This window comes from Streptopelia decaocto (genome assembly GCF_964273445.1).
Source record: "Streptopelia decaocto genome assembly, chromosome: 10".
Classification (NCBI taxonomy): domain Eukaryota; kingdom Metazoa; phylum Chordata; class Aves; order Columbiformes; family Columbidae; genus Streptopelia; species Streptopelia decaocto.
The window spans coordinates 18,287,850-18,310,618 of record NC_138665.1 but is presented as its reverse complement, the minus strand read 5'-3'; the positions used below and the strand labels follow the sequence as shown (position 1 = coordinate 18,310,618).

The window sequence follows — 22,769 nt, the reverse complement described above, 5'->3', positions numbered from 1 at the left end:
TGAGATATAATAATTTCTGGTCCCCATCATTAGCCAGATCTTAGAACCGTAGAATCATTTAGGTTGGAAAACACCCTCATCAAATCGCACTGTAAACCTAACAGTGCCAAGTCCATCCCTAAACTGTGTCCCAAAGCACCACATGTACACATCTTTTAAACACCTTCAGGGATGGTGACTCAACTACTTCCCTGGGCAGCCTGTTCCACTGCTTCATAACCCTTTCCGTGAAGAATTTTTTCCTAATATCCAATCTGAACCTCTCCTGGTGCAACTTGAGGCTATATCCTCTGATCCTATTGCTTGTTACTTAGGAGACGAGACCAACAGCTTCCATGCTCCAACCCACTTTCAAGCAGTTGTAGACAGTGATAAGGTCTCCCCTCAGTCTCTTTTTCTCAGGGCTAAAGAGCCCCAGTTCTCTCCGCTGCTTCTCATAACACTCGTGCTCCAGGACCCTCAGCAGCTTCGCTGTTCTTCTCTAAACTCTCTCCAGCACATCAATGTCTTTCTTAGTCATGAGGGGCCCAAAGCGGAACGCAGGATTCAAGGTGCAGTGTCACCAGTGCCCAGTACAAGGGGACAATCACTGCTGTGGTCCTGCTGGCCACACTATTGCCACACAAGCCAGGATGACACTGGCCTTTTTGACCACCTGGGCACATGCTGGCTTGTGTTCAGCTGCTGTCAACCAGCACTCTCAGGTCCTTTTCCACCAGGCAGCTTTTCAGCCGTTCTTCCCCGAGCTTGTAGTATTGCTTGGGGTTGGTTGTGGCCCAAGTGCAGGACCCAGTACTTGGCCTTGTTGAACCTCATACAATTGGCCTCAGCCCATCAATCCAACCCGTTTTAGCTTTTTACCCTCCAGCAGATCAACGCTCCCACTCAACTTGGTGTTATCTGCAAACTTACTGAGGGTGCGCTTGATCCCCTTGTCTCTATTACTGATGAAGATATTAAAGAGAACTGGCCTCAGTATTGAGCCCTGGGCGGCGCAGCAAGGAAACAGTTGGCAGTGAGCCACACTGCTGATGTTGACACCATCCACTTAAAGAATATGGTCCCCAGGTGCTATTCATCTGCAGTAATGATGGAATCCTGCAATTCTTCTTGACTGACATTTCCCAGTGGGGTGTCTTTACCCCAGCTGTCCTCATCCTCAGCTCTTCTGCTGTGTCTTCTTGGTGAATTTCAGTTGTCTTCATTTCAGCTGTAACTCTAACTCTCCTAGGAAGGTCTTCTTCAGCCTCCTCAAAAGACGGGTTGACCAGTCCAGCCTCTGCAGTCTCTAGTGATACCACTTCAGCTGCAGAACTTTCTGCCACTTGTGGCACCGCTAGAAAAAGAGTCTTTTCTGATCCACAGGACAGATTTATATTCCTGCATGAAGTTTTCAAGGCATTTGAAACAGTACATATGTCCACAGGTTGGAGCAGAGCCTAAAGACAGATATGGCAGATGAATTCAGCATCGGCTTCAGCCTGGAAGTTATAAAGAAGATTATCCAGAAAGACATGGAACTGACCCTGTTCACAGCAAAGTTCCCTAACTTTGGATGTAAGTTCTGCTACAGGATCAGCCATGATAGTCAGCATCAGACACTCCTCAGCCACTGGTAAGGAAACTTGTAATGCAGTAGTTGTCTGCATGAGGTCCTCTGTAGGTGTTGGGGGTGGGAAGGTGACTCACTTGTCCCCAGGAAGGGCAGGGAGGTGAGGAAAGCCCAGCACCAACTCACCTGTGATGGTGGCAATACATGGCTCCTCCACCGAGTTTCTGTGTGGGGAAGAAAGTTGAAACCTACATAAGACGAGGAGGCGGCGCAGCCACCCGGGTGTCTCCGTCCCTCCTGCCCGGCTCAGCTCGGCTCAGCCTCACGTTCTTGGGCTGTGGTCTATGCTGCTCTAGCAGGGGACCAGTGGGGCTCTGCTCTGGCTGCCTTGCTGAGCAGGGCCACACACAGCTCTGGATGTCTCTGTGCCTTGGATTCCCTGCTCATAGCAGGGAAACTGTTTTTCAGGAAATTGGAGCTTTGCAAAGTAGTTCCAGAAAATGGTGGATTTTTCTTAGCTTCCTTTTTTTTTGAGATACTGTAGAAACTTCAAAACATGACTGAATTTGTGCATGCCTTTATTTATTGAGCTATTTATGATGGGCACAGATTTCCCTAAGCCAAAAAGCCCCCTCCCTCCTCCTTCCCCAGCCTTAGTAATCAGCTTTTTTGTGCTCCAGCCCACACTAGGCTATTTTCCTCTGTTAAATCCTTCATCATTGGTTAAATTACCTAGGTATGTGTTGGCTTTATCTTTTTTTTTTTTTTTTTTTTTTTTTTTTTTGTGAAATCTTATAATCTTGCACATCTACTTTGCCCAAGGCTCTGTCATCCTCTCAGGTCTCTTGTATACTCTGCTTCTCTACTGGCTGATTCTATAAAAGGTCTGTTTCAACAAGCTGCTGCTCTTAGGGCTGATGTCTGTACTCTGGTGCCCGTGACGATCGTCTGTGTCCATCAAGGCTTCTGAGTACTTCAAAGCTGCAGTGAACTGCAGACGTTTGGAGTCCTTTGCACATAGGTGTTACGTTCTCCCTTCTACCATCCCTTTCTCAGATGCTTCCCTTCCACATTTTGCTGCCTGTGTTCATCGCAGCCTATATTGCCTGCACACTTTTTATGCCACTGTACTGCTAATGAGCATGTTTGGCACAAGCCCTGGTTTGCTATTGGGGTTCCCCTTCCCATGCACGTGCCAGCAACTGCCTTCTGATGCGGGAAGACAGGCTTTGCTCAGAGCTTGTCATGTGGGCCAGTATTAATAGAGGATGCTCTTTCCTTTTGGCTCCCCACAGAGATGACAGGACCCTGCTCAGTACAGCTCCCCGTCAGTGTACGGTTGAGTCATAGGAGGTTTTTCTGTTGCTACATCTAATAGCGCTTTGCTATCAGGAGCAGAACATCAACCTGCTTGGCTGGGAGTCGGCAGCTTTCCTTGTCTGGAAGTTGTTTTGATTCTTTTCTTAGACTTCTCCCTCTCTGTGACTTTCTTTCTAAAACATTAATTTCCTCTAATTAGAGCCTCCTTAACAATTCTTTTTTCCCCTCTCCTCAGTTAATTTCCTCTAATTAGAACCTCCTTAATAATTCTTTTGCTAAATCAATTTCCTCAGTTAGAACCACATGCCATAATTTCTTTCCATCCTTTCGAAAGCTGTCGGGGTAGCTAAGCAAATTATGCTTCTGGGTAACCTTTATCTCTTACTTGGTATTTTAAAAGAAGAACTGTAACAGGTTAGACAGGCACAATTTCCCCTTGCAGAGCTATGCTGTTCTGACCCCCATTAGGTTATACTTAGCTGAGTGTTGTACTATTGTATACTTAATTAGGCGGTCTAGCTGCTCCTCTGGAACCAAGGTAAGGATGTATTTATGAATGAATTAAACATGACACTTCATTACTCAGATCAGATTTAACAGTGTCAAAATCCATCTTTAAACCAGATCAAATTGCTCTCTAAGAATATGTAAAACCTCCTGCTCCTGTTAGCTGTGCTGTGAGCCAGCCGTTCCTAACCTTTCCTCTGCAACCCTGCCAGCTTTATTCTCCTGACAAGCTTTTTAAGTGCTAATTGTTTCTAAAACATGCTGCTTTTAAAAATTTCTTTTTTGTTTGTAATTTACGCAGTAAGTAACTATTAACGGCACATTGCTTTTCACCATCATGCTGTGGGCCGCATCAGCAGTTGGTATAAATGGGGATGCAGCTGATTTACACCTTATGGACCCTGAGCCTAAATTTCCTCTTGTACCTCATGTAGTTTCTTCCCAGTTGAGACTGTGTTATGCATTTCTCTAACCCTTTAAGATGGGCCATAAGGAACCATCTTACTATGTCTGGCCTTCCTGAAATATACCAAGGACGACTCACTCCATTTCCTGATTTTCGGGAAGAAAAGGAACAAGTATCATTGGGAACTGGAAAGAGCCATAGTGAAGTCTCAGTGAACTGTCTTGTAGTGAAGTCGGGTTTTTTATGTAATTAAAAATAAAAAGAGAAGCAAGGAAACACATTCAAGCTGCAGGAAGACCCTCTCCCCACTACTGGTGGGTGCAGCACTGGGAGCTGATCCTGTTTTTTCTAGTACCCCTTTCTCAGGTTAGCACCTATGACCAAGCACAGATCTGGTGGTTTCAACAGGTGTTGTTGTGAAGGAGAGCACGGCCCTGCTACAATGCATGGTACAACAGGGCCCAGGGCACAAGAGAAAGGCCAAAGAAAGCCGCCTCACACCTGGCTCATGAGACTTCTGTTTTTTGTAGTGTAAGGACTTTCTCCCTCTTTTGGCTATGCCCAATGTAAGCTCCATAGCCTGCTCAAAGTACTCATCACAAAGCTGAAAGTCACCGTGGGCCCTGAAGTCTGCTCCAGTAAGGTAGATGGGCCCTTTATACTTGTGACGTGCTTTTTACCACCATCTGATGAGAATTAGCGATGCCTCTGTGGGTGGATGCCTTGGGTGCCACTTGGTATAACAAGTGGAGTGATCCATAAGGAATGCTCCCCAGATATCCTACAGGGAGCTGGTGGAGACTTGCAGCTACTCCATCCTTGTCCGTGCCACTGTCAGCTTTCTGGACAGGTTCAAAACATTTTAGCCAAGCCTAGCTACTGTGGGAAAGCTGTCCTGCTGCTCTCTTTCACACTTCTTTCTGTCTGGCTTTACCAAGCCTCTAGCACTCCAAGAAGTCTATTCTGGTTGAATTGGTGCAGAAGTTGTAAGATCTACTTTATTTCTTCCATAGTCTTAAAAACTATGCAGAAAATTCCATTTGCCATCACTTCACGTGGAATTTTGGAGTAAGATTGGGTGGAAAAATGAAATGCATTAAGGTTTTTGTTTTTGACAAAATCCCTAATGTTTGAGATGGGAATAAAATGTTTTTGGGCAATCTTACAAGGAGTAAAATGCTGGTGGTGCTGGAGAGGGAGTTGTTTGGGAAAGGTAGATTCTCTAAAAAGATATGTTAGAAGGCTAAAAAAAAGGTGTCTGGTTCTTCTCAGAAGAGATGAGAGAGCAGAAAGAGGGAATCACCAGATTGGATTGTTCAGACCGACAATCAACTATGATGGAAGAGATGCTGTTCTCTATGTTCCTTGAGAAGCCCATCTTGCTGGTCTCCAGTCCAGTCCAGCTGAGGACAAAGAACAGCTAGAGATAGAGATAAGCAATCCAGTAGACAATGTTGAAGAGCAAGAAGGCAGTGGGGAAGAAGACACGGGAGTAGGAGTCCAGGCGGGAGATGTGAATCCGGACCCTCCCTTCCCGCCACATTCCCGTCTGACAGTCCTCAATGCAGCAGAAGAACCTCTCGCATTCCTTTCCTTCCAGGCATGGGGAGCCAGGATCTTCATCCTCATCCTCCTCTATCTCTGTGGGCCAGTGCATGATGTTGTTGATGTTGATGGTGGTAAAGGACGGCATCACCTGTGCACTGGCAGGTGGCTGTAATGAGGAGGGGTAGGTGGATTAAAGGGAAAGAAAAGGCAAGAAAACGTGTTCTAGACACCAAAACTCATCAAATTGGCAAGAGATCAGTTCATAGCTTAGACATAGTTCAATGCACATGGCTGTAAATCACCACCTTGCCATATTGTGGGGACCTCCCTGAATGACTGTGAGTTTCATCCCTGGCACCCTAGGGCATAGCCTTCATCAGCAAAGATCTAATTGCTCTGATTCCCCACCTTTGCTGCTAATAGTCAGTGCATAAACAGGACCTGTCTGGTTTCAGCTGTGCTAGACTCTTCCCCCATTCCCCCCAGCTCCGCTGTCTCTGAATACACAGCACACAGTCCCCTCTGGTTGCTGTCAGTTGCTGGAGAAAAGCTGGGGAAAGCCTGTGTGTGACTGCCAACCTCTGGGCCCAGAGACATATCAGCCTCATGGAAGAGCTCTCTCCACCCATGCTGGGGAATGAGGCTGGCACAGAAGATATCTGTCTTTTTTGGTTTCAGTTCTGTCCCAATTCAGAGGCCTGTTTCAGCTGACGTGTCTGTCAGCAGTACCTGCCATGAGCTTGGGCATATCTCAAGAGGATGATGACCACTCTGAGTTCACTGTTCCCACACTCATGATGTCCTCTGGTGGAAAGACCACAAAATAAAGTAAGTTTCTGCATCTCTGTGACCTAAGATACCTCTGTAATCCATGAAGAACAAATCAGCAGAGGTGAAGAACCTCGGTGTGGATCACCCTGTCTTAAAGTAGACATTCACATTTGGTCATGTGAGTCATCCTAAACTATACTGATAAGCTCTCCAGCAATTTTGAAGAGATCACAGTGTGCCTGGCACTGGCAGGGACCTCCTTGTTTCAGGGGAGCCTCAGCTGCTTTTCCTGGTGCTGTCTCGCCTTTCAGGTGCTCAGACCTAGCACATACAGTGGTCTGAGGACCTTATGAACATAGTATGGGTCAAGCACTAAACCATGTCAGCAGTTCCCAGTGGAGGCTCAGGAGGGATATTTCTAAATATTTTGAGATTCTAACAGCATCCACCTCAGCTGGCACCTTCAACCTACCAGCCTGGCTTTCCTGTTGTTGTGCTCAAGTGGTTTCTTGTTTCCCACCAGGTAGTTGAGTGTAGCATACTCCATGAGAGCTGCAAAGACGAAGATGAAGCACACAGAGACAAAGAGGTCCATGGCTGTGATATAGGAAACACGGGGAAGGTGCTTGCGGGAGATGGTACTCAGGGTGGTCATTGTTAGCACAGTCGTGATACCTAAGAGAGAAAAGAGCTGGTTTAAGTAATGAAGAGGTGCACTTCTGTCTTCTACATGTATCCAGCCCTCAAAAGATCCCCCTTTTTCCTCTCTCGTGAGAGAGAAATTCCTCTGGTTGCCTGGTCCTATTTTTGCTCTACTTAGCGAGACTCTGGCCTTGAGGTGCCCTCTAACAATGCTCCATGGAAAAAGAGCTGTTCAAAACCCACATGTCACACAGGACATCAATGTGGACTAGTAAAGGAGTGGGGAACTCAAGCTCTGCTTAAGGCTGTGGACAGGAACAATGGCTTGGATGATGGTAGCAGTGTCCAAAGGAAGAACATGCTAAGAGGCAGTAAGACTCGCTGGATGGCCTTGGGCGGGCAATTGGTGAGTTGGGATTCAGTCAGTGATGTTTGGCTGAGTCAACAATAAGCATGGCAATGTCTCAGACGACACAGGACTGCTGTTTTTGTCTGATGTGAACCAGAGCTGGAAAGCAAAAGTCCCTGTTCCCTTTGTCTCTGAGCATTTGCTTCCCAGGATGAATTTAGCCCAATGCAAAGCTCATCCTAGAATAATTTGGGTTGGAAGGGACCTTCAAAGGTCATCTAGTCCAACCTCCCTGCAATAAGCAGGGACACCTTCAACAGGGTCAGGCCAATCAGACTGAATCTACCCTCTTCTAGTTTAAAACCACCACTTGAATGGGGCTTGGAATTGTTTTTGCAGCAGCAGTAATACTCGCAGATCTGTTTCCAGAGATCAGGAGCCAACAAAGGATCAACTGCAAGAGTTGAGGGACTGGACCAGATGACCTTTCGAGGTCCCTTCTAATCCTTATCATTCTGTTATTCTGTATTGTGATCTTATCCACTGTTTTTTAGGTTGTGGAAAAGAAACAGAAACTCCACCTGCTCTTCCTTCTCTAACAGCTATCTAAATCCACCTGCCACCCTTACTTTGGGTCACCCCAATGGCTCTGGATGGGAGCATGGCAAGAGATTTTCATATTTTCCTGCTATATTTGCATTAGCAGTTGTGATGTGACTCTCCATATATTTGAAATGCCAATGGAACCGGTCCCATTTACATCTCCTTAATGTAGGCTGATGGGCTTGAAATGTACCGGGGATCATTTGTATTAAGTGCAACAGGGGCTGTGGAGAGAATACATTATTCTTGATGTGCTGAGGTCCCTTCCCAGAGAGAAGGGCCCCCCTCCTGGGGAAACTTGCCTTTGTTTTTTTTTGAGACAGCCACCATAGTGGCGTCTGCTGTGCAGAACACTTTGCCTCTTGCTGTTCAGAACACTTTGCCTCTTGCTGTTCATTCCTTTCCCGGCCACGGATCATGGCGTAGCCTCACCTCCATTGGAAATGACACCCCATTCCTCCTGCTGCTCTCAAAATAAGCACCGAATAAATTGATTTTGATAGGGAGGTGGGGAGAGATGGTCATAATGGATGGGCTCTGAATAGTCCTGCCTGATGCTGTTGGCCCCTCGCCTCTCCTCTCCCTCCCTGCAGAGGCTGCAGGCAGGGCTGGGAACGCTACCTCCAATTAAAGGGAAAGTCAGTGGGGCTGATGGGAAGGACAGTTCTGGGAAGCAGAGCTTGCTGCAAAATGCAGATACAGCCAAAGAGCATTAAAGATTCATAAAGACCTCTCTAGTGCCTACCAGAGCGGGATTCAATCGACACAAGCTTTTTCCTGCCTCAAAGAGCCACTGCAGGTTGCTGAGAAAATCTAAACAATAGGCAGAGCTATTGCCACGTCCTGTACTCCCAGTGTGGTGTGACTGACAGAGAAAGGCTGGACTTACCAGCATTCCGCATCCTGCCAGAGCTTGGGACTCTGTGGATACAGCTTCACTCATCACCCTACAAGCCTTATGTCACTGGTCCTACACTGAACCCTTGAAAAGTCATGAGGAAGTGCAGATCACGTGCATGTGACAGGAGCCCTTTGGCCAACGCTGCAGTGCCACAGCTCACAGAATCACAGAATCGACTGGGTTGGAAAAGACCTCAGAGATCATTGAGTCCAACCCTTGGTCCAACTCTAGTCTGTTTATTAGATCATGGCACTAAGTGCCATGTCCAATCTCAGTTTAAAAACCTCCAGGGACAACGAGTCCACCACCTCCCTGGGCAGCCATTCCAATGCCTGACCACTCTCTCTGTAAAGAATTTCTTTGTAATATCCAGCCTAAATTTCCCCTGGCAGAGTTTAAGCCCATGGCCCCTTGTCCTATTGCTAACTGCCTGGGAGAAGAGACCAATCCCCACCTGGCTATAACTTCCCTTCCCTCTCCCTGTTGGCACATGAGAATACCACATTGTCAACTTGGAAAAGATTGTGCTCAGGTCTCAGATCAAGATATGAGTGTTGTGCTATCCTGAAATAATCAAGTAGTCCAAGCCAGCACAGCCAGAGATTTGGTTGAGCTTGAGGATGGTGTAACACACAGAAAGATGCCCTATGGACTATCCTCCAGTAAGCTGAATAATGCCAGAAAACAGCAGAGTGCTTTAGGAGATTTTGTACCCCATCAGTGCTAGTCTGCTAGCCTTGCAGAGTTCAACAAGCATCAGGCACGCAACAACCCGTCTCTTACCCAGCGATGTCCTGGCTGGTGTAGAGTCTCTCTTGATCCAGAAGGAAACCCAGGAGAGAACAACTGTCAGGATGCAGGGAATGTAGGTCTGAATGGCAAAATAACCCATACGTCTACTTAGGTCAAAAGAAACTGTCATCACCATGTACTCCCCTAGGAAAAAGCATCAGAGACATTGGAATCATAGCACATAACTTCCTAAAGCAAAAAAATCAGCAGTTGTTCAGAATTTGGAATGTTTCTGATGAAGTTTTCTTGTTTTAAGTGCCCGGCTAGCTGGTTTTGTTTCTGGCTTTGTGGTTGCCCAGGTTGTTGGCTTCACGGACAGACGTGTGGCTGGCTGAGCAGGTTTGGTGACTCGCTGGTATTGTGGCTGTCTTGCTGGTTTTGTGGCTAGTGGACTCTGTGGCTACCTGGCTGGCTCTGTAGTTGTCTGACTTGATGTCTTTGTGATTAATTTAATAGCTGACTTTGTGGTTGCCCAACTGGCTATCTGCCTGTCTGGCTGTATGGTCATGAGGGTGCATTTATACTGGCCTGGCTGTGTGTCCAAGCACACTGAAAAGCACGCTGGAAAAATTTCAGGGAAGAAACTAGAGAGCATTCATCTTCAGCTGATTGCTGCAAGGGTTTCTTTTCTATAGAAGCTATTTAGCTGTAACAGGCTACATGGCCTGGCTTGCCAACTAACTACCTGAGCTGTGACAATGGAAGTGTCCTTCAATCGCTTTCATTGAGACCCTGGTTCTGCCCCTGGAAAAGGCATGTGGTGCTGTACATCCTAATTGCTCATTTAGCAACTTACAGCTGAGGTTCTTCCTCTTTTTCAGAGGCTCCTAGTGAGTATTGGAAGAAAGCCACCTGACAGCTCTAGAGTTAAGATGGAGCTTGCAAGCAATTACCAAAAAAAGAGAATTACAAATGTCAGACAGCCACTGGTGCGTTCAACACACTTTCACTGCACCACTTCTTCTCCCAGTTCGTGCTGCCTTTCTACTCCGGTTAGAGGCTGGTGCCGGTGTCGGCAACAGCAGCTTTCTGCAGAGTGGAAGGAGAACTCCCTGAACTTGCTGCTTCAGAGGGCTTAAAAATATGAGCACACCCTATCTGCAGGAACCCAAAGAGGCATTTCTCAGTTGTCTGTGGGAAGGAAAGGGGATGTGAGCTATTATGAGGAGAAGAAGTTGAAGGGCCTCCATTCCCTGGTTTCTTCACACACTCAGCCTTGTTCCTGTCTCTTGAAGCATAATTCAGGTGTTCACCAGCCCCACATAACTTTACATAAGGGAAGTTCTGATTTCCCCACCCCTGTTCCAGTTATAAGCATCACCCAGGGATCACATAGTACGCACACAGTGCAGCAAAAGGGGATCTGAGCTCCATCTCCTCTCTCTCCTGACCCTTCAATTAGGGATCGCTCCATTCACATCAGCATTGTCACCCCACAGTTCACAGATATGGGTGGTTCTGGCCTACCCCTGCTTCGCCTTCCCCTCACCCCTCATCTCTATCACCTCTGCTCCCTCTAGTCCATCCCTTCATTTTTACATTTCTCTGACTGTGTTGTTTTGATCTCCCTTGCCCACCACTGTGGACCTGCCTGATGACTCCTTTGCCTCCCACGAGGTCTTGAACACGTTTCTGTGGGCTGCCTCCCTTTGCCTCACCTGCCCCGGTCCTGAGAACTTCCGAGGTGTTCCTCAGCCCTGTGAAGTCAAACTGGTAGAGCCTCCAGGTGCGCTGGTCGGAGACCTCAATGGAGTAGCGCCTCCAGCGATAGACAATCTCCTCGCGTGGGTAGCCATCTGCGAAAAGCGGCAGGGACATAAATGAAAGAGTACGTCATGTGCCTCAATGTCATTCACCACCCTGGCTGCAAAAGCACTGGCATCTCACTCTAGCTGTTTTCTAGACACAAAGCTTTCTGGCAAGTGTTTCTGATGCCTTTTGTTTAGATTCCCTTAGGCATCCCTCCATACAGTGGGAGTAGGGACAGCATCTCCCCTTGTGGGCTGCTTCAAATCCCTGGGTTGGGAAAAGCAATGATAGAAATGGAGCCTTTCTAAGGGCTGTACTGGTGGGAAGAAGACTTGAGTTGGTGTAAGAGGACTCACCTGGCCTGGAATCTTTAAGAGTTTTATCTCCTTGGGGCAGCATGGGGCCTTCACCACTCCACATGTCTGCCTTCCCTTCCCAAGCATGAGTACAGCAGGAACACAGAGCTGCCAACACAGGCGGTTACATAGCTGTGGCTGCTCTGACTATCTCTGTACCTCTTGCCCTGGGAGCTGATCTGTGTATGGAAGAGAAGGGGTGCATTCTTCATGGAGAAGGAGACCTGGCTCCTGCAGGCTTGAGCATGGCTTCTTCTGGCTCTGGCTTTCTTGACAAAGAAACAAGCCTACTGTGGAGAAGGGACCTCGACACCTACGAGAGAGTTCCTCAGAGGAGGGAAGGAGCAAGAGCCTGGCAGCTAACTAAAAGCGTGCTTCTAATTATCAAGCGTTTATGGCATGTACTGTTAATTAGCAAAGAATGAGGGATGGTGGGAGATGAGAGGATGGTATCTCCTCAGCATGCTGCCTCCCACTGAAGCACCTCAGAGCCACATGAGCTCCATCTCTTCAGTGGCAGGGGAAGCAAGAGACGTGAACCCGAGCTAAGATGACTAAATCAGATTTCCAGCCAACGCATGAGGAGAAGTCTGTCTTGGTGCAGAAAGGCTCCCTTCAAAATTACCAATGAAGATGTGCCAACATCAGCAGCCCTGTTTGCTGATGACAATGGACAAGTGAAAACTAAGAGGTGAGGTCTTATCACCCCTCTTTTGTGATGGCCTTGGGTGCAGAAAGTTGGCTTGTCTCTGGACTGAGGTCTGGAAAGCCAAACTGTCCCCTGAGAAAGCAGCAGAAGTGGGAAGATGCAACACAGGACGGGTGCCAGCTGAAGGGATACATTCTGTCTAGTAGGTCAGAATGACCAGAAGGTCAGTGAAGTAATCACCTCCAGCCATCCACTCAAATTAAGGTGCTGTGAATTGTCCCTGAAGACCTCTGCTAGGCCAGGGGTAAAAGGATGCTTCAGGGCATAATGGGTAATAGCAAAGGACAAGAGCCATAGAGACTAGGTGAAAAATGTAGCTAAAAGGGAGGATGGTTTTCCAGGGAGAGTTTTATTCACTGAGGTTTCTCTGCCTGCCTTCTAAACCTATTTTAAAAATATGTGTACTCACAACTGGAAAAAACCAAAGGGCAGGAATGAGTGTCCATTGGGAAATTCTGCAGCTGCAGCAGACATTCAGCCTCGATGGTCAGCCTGAGAGAGGAAGAGAGAGGGAGATCAAGATTTTGTGTTGGTGATGGTGGTTTGATTCCAACATCACAGTGTGACATAGGGATGCTCACTTCCTTGAGAGAGAAACAATAATTTCTTGAAAATCAGTCTGTTTGCAGGAACATTTCAAAATAGCAGCCAAACAAAACATAGGTTGGGATATTTTCAAAGTGAGAAAAACGATCTAATTTTCACGTTCAAAAAGCCTTTTTGTTTCATGAGCTTCTCAGATTCATTTATGGGAGTGCGAATTTATGGGAACAAAAGCCAAATGGTTATTATAAGTATCAAATGGCTAGACTGACCAACATAAACTTTGAGAGGATTTTGGTTTAGGAAACCATTTGTAGGTTTGACTTTTTTCTTGGTATGGTACGGAAAACCAGTTTGATTTGTTTGAAGCCTTCATCCGGGGAAGAGGAAGCCCATTCTGTAACTAGTACTGCTTGTGTACTCCCATCAGCACGGGGAGACATCTCCACTATGTCCCAGGGTACCTGGAATCCTCCTCTACTTTGACCAGCTCATTTTTCCCTCACCTCAGCCATCAGCTGCAGTGCCTGCTGGATGTACCTGAGCGTGTAGAGCACTTTTCCATCATTCCAGATGCGGAGGAGCTGATTAGGAGTGGTTATCCAGTGGGAATCAGCCCGCTTGGAGTTCCTAAAAAAGGTATCTGGGATCCAGATGCGGCTCACCATGTTGGTGTTCAGTGTGAGGGCCTTCAAGGTGCTGTTGAAACGAAGACGCCGGTCATACCATGTCTGAGCAAAGAAGATATCAATGGTGTATTCCTGCAAAAGAGAAGGAAGAACATGTCTTTCTGAGAGGGATTCAGGCAAAGCATAGCCCTGGCCTCTGCTCTGCAAGCCACCGTTTTGGAGTCATAGCTGGAACATTTGCATTTTAAGTCTGGAAGCAGGTGCCAGTGACCACTGACAACTTTCCAGACTCATCTTCAGCTCAGGATCAATGTCACACAAGCGGGGCACTACGGTTTTTGGACTAATACCCCTTGCTGAAGATTAGAGAAGGAAGCTGGGGCAGGGCTGCTATGGACCCAGCTCTTGGAGCAACAATTTCAAAAGCTTGAGCCTTTTGCAGACAGAAAATAGAGTTTCCACCATAATGAGAACCTTTAGTTTTGCTGAGAGACAGGGTGTCCTAGCTCGCCTATAAACAGCATTTCTGGGAGGCAGCACCTGTCTGGATCAGGCTGGCAATAGCCCACATCATTAGCCCACCGTTCTGCTGCTTACTGCTGCAAGTCAATTTGCTCCTTATTATTTTCAGCCTGGCTGAGAATGTGTTAATTAGTGCTGTACAGGAGCATGTCTGGCACTCAGTGGCTCTCTGAACAAGCCCCACAAATCCAGTTCCACCAGCCCACACTAAAGGCTGTCACCTGCTCCTGCAGCACCTCTTGGACTTGGAGTTTGCTCCCCTCCATTCCTTTTAAACCCCATGACCGCGGAGGCATCATCTCCCTCTCTCCTGTGGGCAGAGACAATGTCTGACTCCACTCACCTCTCCCTCCCATTCTTCTCCTCCCTCTATTGATCTGTCTTGGTGGAATTTTTACGACTGCAGCACATCCTCCCTCCGTTGCTGGTTCAGAGCTGACTGCCACAGCGTGCTGTTAAAATAGCCACGGCACTCTTAGGGTGCTCCTTTGGACAGCATGTCCTGTCCAGGCAGGCAGAGCAGGGCAGCGCACAACTGCCCGCTTCATTTTCCTTGCCCTTGCTCCACTGTCGGCCAACTGGTGATGAGTGATTTGTACCTAAAATGTCTCGTGCATAGGAATGAGATCAGGAGAACAGAGCATTTGCCATTAGGTCGTCGAGTCACTCTCTGGACTGATCCTTCACCCTGGTTAGACACAGGGATAAGTAAAGGTGACGGGGATGAGGTCCTGACATATGTCTAAATTGGGACAGATGCAGCATGTTCAAAGTGATGGTGTTGCCTCTACAGTTCGCTCAAAACAGACATGAGGAGACACAGAGCTGGGATAGCAGCAGCCCCCAAAGTCAAGAGCACAAGAGTGCCACTGCCTGAAAACAGGAGGTGGGGAGAGCCCATTCCAGTATCTGAATGCTCTGGATTGCACTGGGTAATGCGTGGACATCGGGTATGTGGTGATGAAGGCACGGATCAAGTTGTGAAGCAGTGAAATAGAGCCCACAGTCAGGCAAAGATGGGGTAATAGAAGCCCAAGAAAACTACATATATGGGAAGGGCTGATTTTATTCTGCGTGCGGACGTTTTCTTTTCCTTGCCAGCTGTTGGGGCCAAAATAACACAACACTTAATGTATTCTCCCCCAGCCCTGCAAACCTTGTTTGAGCCAGCCTGAGCTTACATTGCTTCTCAGCAATAATTCCGGTGTAGAAGAAAGCAACCAAAAATGCAATAATAAATCCATGTTATGTGCCACTACTAGTTTCTAACTCCTAACGGGAGGCACTTGTGAGATCTCACTTCTGGGCTGGCTGCTCAGGTCAAATATCCTATTGTAAAATTCAGCATTCAGCTTTGGGATAACCAATGCTAACATTTTGGGAGAGTGGAGGGTCAGCTGTCCTAGGGGTTTAGTATTTGTTGTCAAGCCCAGATTTTCTGAAGGGATCACCATTAAAGATGTCCTCTTCCTGCTATTCATAGCCAGCCTTTACAAAAGGTGTAGTGCACAAGTCATTCAGCTCTTCTGAAAAAAATCTGAGCTGTTATTGTCTCTGTCCTGTAGTTTGATCTAATTTCAGTGGCTATTATAAGCACAGCTGCTCACGAGGATGAACGTACGACCTGAGCTGGCTCCTTTGCCTCTAGGTGGGGAACCCATTGGGAAATATTGGCATTTACAAATGTGTTTTCTTCAGAATTATCTGAGGCGAGATTTATACAAAAATGCTCTGGCCTTTGGAAGCACTTTTATCCTTCCAATTCTCTCCCCCACCTCTCTGGGAGAGAGTGAGCGAGTGGCTGTGTGGTGTTTAGTTGCTGGCTGGGGTTAAACCACAACAGTTCCTGAAGACTTCAGCACCTGTTCCCACCAGATGCGGTTTGCATTGATGCTGAGGGACCTTGCATGAGTGCGGCTCTGCACTGATCAGCTGTGGGACAGTGCTCAGACCTTTCTCTGAGCATTAATCAGATCCCACTCGGCTGCAGGCATCTGACCAAGGTGATTAAAATAGGTGTTTGACCATGGGTTCCCTACAGTCACTGAAGAGGGAGACCCTAATATGAGCCTAGTGCAAATTGTCTTCTGGAAATGTCTCACACTCTTACTGTTCTTAGAAGAGCTAAGACGGATCAAGGCTGAATAGCTGAAGTTTGGCAAGATGAGCTCAGCCCCTGAAACTTATGGCAGTGCTGCTGCTTGAACTCCTGCAGCCCTGTTAGTTTCTCTCTGCCCTTGATTCATTCTCAAGCATCAGAAAGAGACTTCACAATACCTCAAATTCGCCGTGAGGAAAAAGGTTATTGTAAAATACTCCTCCAACATTACTGTACCATCTGGTATGCAGCACATGGAGGTTGTTAACTTCTCTGTAAAAGCACGGGCTTTTTTTGTATTTTCAACAGAAGGAGCTAGTGAAATAAGAGGAATCGCTCTAAGAGTTAGGTCGCACCATTTGGATCACATATGGGGTAGCACACACGTGTTGGCACGCATGCAATTTTACATCAAACTTTAGCCGTAAAATAATAAAGTACCCATAAGACAAACACTGAAAACTATCTGATGCTGAGGAATACCCTGCAGCATTGCTGCTACTTGTGTGGGCTCGTGTCCAACTCAGCCTTTCAGCACATCCCTGCTGGTCACCGTCATTGCCCAGCACATCCCTGCTGGCCCTTGGTCACCATCATTGCCCAGCACACCCCTGCTGGCCCTTGGTCACCGTCATTGCCCAGCACACCCCTGCTGGCCCTTGGTCACCATCATTGCCCAGCACATCCCTGCTGGCCCTTGGTCACCGTCATTGCCCAGCACACCCCTGCTGGCCCTTGGTCACCATCATTGCCCAGCATATCCCTGCTGGCCCTTGGTCACCGTCATTGCCCAGCACACCCCTGCTGGCCCTTGGTCACCGTCATTGCCCAGCACATCGCTGATCAGCCCTTGTTCTCCTCATGTGGGCACCACAGATGCTGGTGGAAACCCAATTCTAGAAAATGGTAAAATCTGAATACATCTAATGGAAAAAAAACCCCAACCCTGTCCTGTAAAAGAGCATTTGTGGGAAATAAGGGAATATGGAGTTGATACGAATATTTCATCTTGGAAGAAAAAAATAAAACACTAACAGAAAAGATTTTACTGCACTCTTAAAACCTTTCATTTTAAAAACATAGTTTAACAGAAAAGCTATGGCATTTCCATGTGAAAAGTCATTTCAAAGAATATCCCAAATTTTTCAGTCTGAAAGAAAATAAAGAGGTTCAGAAATCAGCCTGTCCCCAGCACTAGAGAGTTGGACTCTGGCCACTCTTCTCATTGTGTGCTATCCTGAGCCACATTCCTTGGGTCATCCCAGCCACTCTGCTCAAACCTTTATGGCCCCAGAGAATTATACACCAAATAAACACAGATATGCACTGCCAGAAGATCCTTTTAAAATGGCTCAAAGTAAGCTTGTGTGTGCAGTTCAGCTGCCCCCTGTCAAGGATGTAATTAGGGGGATACAGAGGAGTTGAGACCCCATGGTTCCTCTGTATCCATCTATGAGCTTCTTTCTCTGTGTTCTTTAAGAGCTCAGCTTCCTGACAAATGCCAAAGTGAGAAGCAAAGCCATGGGATGAAGGTGTCTTAGATGTCTTTCTAAATTAGGATTAAATTAAGCATTTAAAGATGCTTTTTGCAACTTCACTTGTATTCAGCAGCAGTGAGAAAACCTCCAAATAGAGGAGACAGAGACCTGGGAACAGGTTCCTCCATTTTTCTCTGCTGGAGAGACAGCTTGGAAAAATCCTGAATGACAGTGAGGCTGAGAAATTCATATCCTAGCCAGTCTCTTTCTAGCTTTTATTGTTCTGATATTTGCCTTTATTCGTAGAGCCCCCTTCTCTCTGAGCCTCCAAGCAAATCCCTCGCTGCAGTACCATAAATCAAGCTGCTCTCCTGGGAAGTATTTTGGCCAGTATTTTGGGTGGGCTGATACGAATTGGATGGGTCTGTGCTGCCAGTCACAGAGCAAAGCAAAGCACGTGTTACAGGCAAACTCTTTGGGGTGCTGCAACTGAGGAAAATCTCAGGAGCTACTGGAGGAGAGCGAGGAATGGGGTGTATTTCTTTCATGGGCTGGTAGGTCACTCTGTGCTTCTCCCTCTCGTGCAAAACAGGGGTCAGCCCAAGCATCCCTCCTTCAGACAGATCTGCGTTCAGCAACTCTACACCCCACAGCCCTACACAGGCAAGCGTTTTACTCTCCACAACATCCCACGCATCCCTCCCAGCCTGCAAACATCTCTGACAAACCCTGGGCTGCTCCCAGCAGCCAGCTCTGCATCCCAGGGAGCACACTCAATAACAGCAAAAACTCTCCACACTCGGGTAACTAAATAAAATAACGTTATTTTAGAATAAACTTCAAATCTGATGCACAACTTCTCGTCCCCACAGCTCGCAGGCAGGAATGTATTTCTAGCACGACATGTGCAGGCACTCTCCCAAGGCAGCAGCAGAGAGGACATGTACTAACAGCACAGGCTACTGCCTGATGCTGACCACTGCAGCGAGCAGTTGGGCAGCATCAGGCTTCTCTCAGTTCTCCTGTTAGTGGTGTGAGACTCCTTGCTGTGTCCCCAACACAAAGAGCAAAAGAATGAGAATTTAAGTATCATTATGCTTCCAAGGTTCTCCTCTCTCCAAATCAGACCCCAGAGAGCTTTCTGAACAGGATGCTGGAGTGACTGGGGGAGTGTGCAAGGACAAAAGGAGCCGAGCTCTGATGTTCAGTGTTTTCAAGGTGACACACTGAACTTCCCATCTGTTTCACTTCTGCAGCAACACTGGCAGCGCTGTCCTTGTCTGAATGTCTTTCACCTCTGCCCAGGGAATTTCAGTTGAGACCGTGTTCTTTTTATAATACAAACTTGCTGTTAAAAACCGTCACCATGTCCTGTGCTTGTGCCAGGAGCCTTCAAACAAGACATGCTGTCCATGCTGCTCTGTTGATTGCAAACTCCTCAATCATGGTTTGCTCACATTTGGAGTTTCTGCAGATGGGAACTGGACAGAGCTTTTGAAACCAAGTGCTGGCTTCTGAGATTTGTCCCTGCCCATTCCCACACACCTCTGCTCATGCCAGTTCCCACGCATGTGCAAGCAGGGACACCTAAATGCAGGCTTCTATACTCATGACAGCCAACCATACCAGACTGGTTCTTCCCTTCTAAACCCTTTCTTCTGAGCTGTTCCCTTGTACCACCACTTGCTGTCCTCCTCACATGCAAACCCAGGATAGCTGCTGATTGCCATGGTGCCTGTTATTCTCTTCATGGGAACATACCCCAGCACACGGAGTCTCCCACTGTGAGCCCCAGGGGCCTGTAACCTAGACATGTGTGTTTTAGCATCTGATTAACAGTCATTACCCAAAGGATCAAGGAAAGTCCTTGAGTCGAGACATGACATCAGCCAGACTCTGGTTTATGGAGGCACAGTCTGTCTGCACTCTCCCTGATGAGGTTATTACTGAAAAGGCAGAGGTACGGACACAGGATGCTACATGCAGATGGAGCAGAATTAATTAAAAGGGAAGATGCTGAACACTTCAATGAAGTTTTATGCAAAGCACCATGGGGAACGAGCCGCCTCTTTTTAGTTTGTTTTTGCACCACTCAGGACAGGACATGGGTGGAAATTGTGTGTAAGCAGTTTCTGATGCAAACAAGGATGCGGTCCAGTTACCGTGATCTCTAAAAAATGCCTGAGCTGCTTGCAGAGCAAAGCCATAGTTTTCCAAAGTCTTCTTTGCATGTCAAACCTTACTGCTAAATGTTTAAATGCTCCCCATAATGTCATGTGCGAAGCAACTTTGTGCGGCAAGAAGAAAGCAGGTGGGGCAAGAGAAGAGGTGAGGACAGAAGCACATGGATAACTGGAAGACAATACTTAGCACTCCAGGCAGGTGCTCTTGTTGATTTGTCCTTTATGCTCATGGGTTGTTTGATGAGACAAAAAAGAAATTTCCTTTGAAAGGGCTAGAAGATAAACCTTCTCACTGAATACAATTAACTCCCCAAGACTGGTCCTTCAGGAGAGCTTGGCAAGATTCAGATAAGAGGCTGGAATTTCTTTAATTGCACTTCCCATTCCCATGCCACCCACAGCAATTAAAATGAAACACTGGGATGGGCAGTCTAATCCTGCCCAGGTCTGGGAAGGCAGCTGCTGCAGCTCCCCTGTACCAGGCAAAGGAAGGTAGGAGATCCCATTAATCCCTCGAGGTGTCCAGTCCTAAACAATCCCGGGGAGGGGTGTCCGGGATGGTCAGTTTGTCCCCATGGAGACAGTCTCCCAACTGGGCCTGTCTCTGTGCCTCCAATCTGGTACCTCATACAAAAGGGACCACCACTGGCTTTGCCAGACCCCAGAACGGCCTGGTGCTCAGGGACTGAACAGCCCACATCCACTGCCCAGTTACCTTTGCTGTTTTTTTCATCTTTCCAGGATTTCTTGGGTTTTCCCTCTTTTCCCTTTACTCTCTGTTCTAGTCTTCTTTCCTACTCCTCCTCTCCATGTTCCTCTCCACATTCTCTTTGGTCTGTTGCTCTCCAATCTTCTCTGCCTCAGAAAGAAGGACATTACCACCCTGCCGGTACCCTTCCTCGGACAGAAACAGCTTCACTTGTCATGTCCCTATTCAAGCATCACATCACTTCCCACCCCCTTCCAACCTTCTCACAGGACTTTGCTTTGTCTAATAAGGCTGTACGCTCTCCAGGGCAGGGATTGCCTTTCTCTGTGGACTGAAAGGTGTCTAGTGATCTCAACTGGATGCTGATTGTCATGCAAAGAGAACAAAGTCTCTCCCACTGCAGTCGTAGTGATGAAGAAACTGCTACAGAAGTTGTGCTTTGAGGTCAAGACAGGAAGGAGAGGGTGGCAGAGAGGGAGCCATAGAAGCTCTGCTTTCTGTGTGGGTCAGAGCCAGGAGCATCCTTCCAGCGCAGGAATTGCATGGCATGGCACAGCAGCGTGCAAAACCAGAGGGGATAAGAAAGGGCTAACAACATCATGCAGTGTTCCTGTGTCCCAACAGCCTTCTACAGTGGCGAGTCACAGGAGCTCAGGAACGGTGTGTAAGTAGCATGAAAATCACTACAACCTTCTCCTAAATCTGGCCTCCTCTGTGAGAACCACTCGCTTCCAACAGGTGCTGAGCTCTGTCAAACCACCTTCATGGGCAGCACGTCGGAGAAGCCAGCAGAGCCCAGAGCTGATGCCGAAGAAGCAATGCTCACCACCAGCCAGGGGAGCTGCCCTGCACCTGGGAGTTGAATCACAAGCTGTGGTGGGTGAATGGGTGCACATGAGGAGTCACAAAGCATCACGAGGACACTGGCCCTGGGTCGGCAGTAAGGTTCAGCTCTTCCAGAACCAGTGATCCATCTGAGAGAGAGGTCCACCGCCCAAACCCTGATGCTACTCTGTCCTCCTCCCACCAAAACTGGTCTGAGAATGCACCCACTTCTGTAGGATGCAATCCATTGTACAGAAATGCCTGTGCTGGTGAGGAGGAAAAACACTGTTTTCCTGTATAAATCCTCTTCTAATCCGCATCCTCAAGGAAAGAAGCACATTCAGAAAATCTAAGAAAGTTTTGCTTTCACAAAAGCAGAGGGTTTTGTGTCCTCTGCAGAAATCCTCACTTCTGACGCTGTTCTCTCCTGGCCCCAGATGAAGGAGGAGGTGGGGACAGTGTACTCTGCTCCACTGACTCTTTCAAGGAAACCTGTTTCATGTTGTCTCTCATGTGCCCTTGCTGTGCTCACCAGCTTTCTCTCCCTGCCCTGCCAGTCCCTTGATTTAGCTCCTCCCTGCTTCTTTTTGTTTTTTCCTTTCGCAGTTCTTCTTTTCAAGCCACCACAAAAATCACAGCCCAGCCCCAACGAGAGTTCAAGGTAGCACCAGGCTGAGAAAAGCAGCTGAGAGAAATGAATCAGGTTACAGAGAAAGTACAGTTTCTTTCTGTCTCCCCAGTTGAGTATTTGAAGGGTAAAGCAAGCAGGACCACAGTTCCGGAAGAGACACCAGGAGAGCTGATTCTCCTTTCCAGACACACATCCACACCTCAGGCCAGCTGTGATGGTCTTTTGGAAGCCAGGACACCAGCCACTGGGCAAGCAGGACCTGCAGAGCTCGCTGCTCTGGGCTGTTCTCTTCCTATGTCACTTGGTGGCTGGAAAAGACTCCCCTCAGCAACTGTAGTTTTTCCCAGTACTTATTTCCAGCTCTGAAATGTCTTGTAGAGACCCAGCCTGATGCAGATGCATCCTTTAAAACTCCACCACTCTACCTTCCTCAGCTCCCCTAGATGGTTTTAGGACAGTGGAGAGTAGTGGAAAATATGGAGGTTCAGGTTTTCTACACAAACGTATAAAGAATATCCCAGAACCATACATACTAAGAAACCAAACAATTTTGGCTCTTGAGCTTAGTTCAAATTCCCAGGAGCTGGACAGCCCATTCTCTGCTGCTCCAAATCCAAGAACTTGGACCTGCCTTTGTTTTTTTGTGACAGCAGCAACACTGAGATATCTCCACCTCCCCTCTTGCTGACCAGTGTCTAAGCAGCCCCTGACCTCTCTGCTGCAAGAAGAGTTTGGCTTCACGTAACGGCTCACTCCTCCCTCGCTGTGCAAACGAGGTGCCCAACATCTCCAATCCTGGCGGTCCTCCCAGCCCCTACCTTCTCTGCAGAGACCTTTCCTCCTCAAGCTTCCTGGTGAAATTTACTCTGCAAATCCCTCCAGCACACTGCTCCAAGCCATGTCACCACTGTTGCTTTTAGTGGCAGAGAGACGCAGAGTCTATCAT

At 47.6% G+C, this 22,769-nt stretch overlaps 1 protein-coding gene across 1 annotated transcript in view; it reads right to left on the bottom strand.

Moving 5' to 3' along the window:
- Positions 1-5,205: 5,205 nt before the first annotated feature.
- The window catches only part of LOC309444373 (gamma-aminobutyric acid receptor subunit gamma-4), a gene marked incomplete at both ends in the record, with an annotated part of 34,063 nt that continues 16,499 nt past the window's right edge, over positions 5,206-22,769 (bottom strand). The window contains 6 exons of the mRNA XM_082062128.1: positions 5,206-5,499; positions 6,577-6,779; positions 9,383-9,535; positions 11,050-11,187; positions 12,615-12,697; positions 13,289-13,509. Of these exons, the coding sequence (XP_081918254.1) occupies positions 5,206-5,499; positions 6,577-6,779; positions 9,383-9,535; positions 11,050-11,187; positions 12,615-12,697; positions 13,289-13,509 (1,092 nt within the window). The remainder of the gene's footprint in view (positions 5,500-6,576; positions 6,780-9,382; positions 9,536-11,049; positions 11,188-12,614; positions 12,698-13,288; positions 13,510-22,769) is intronic.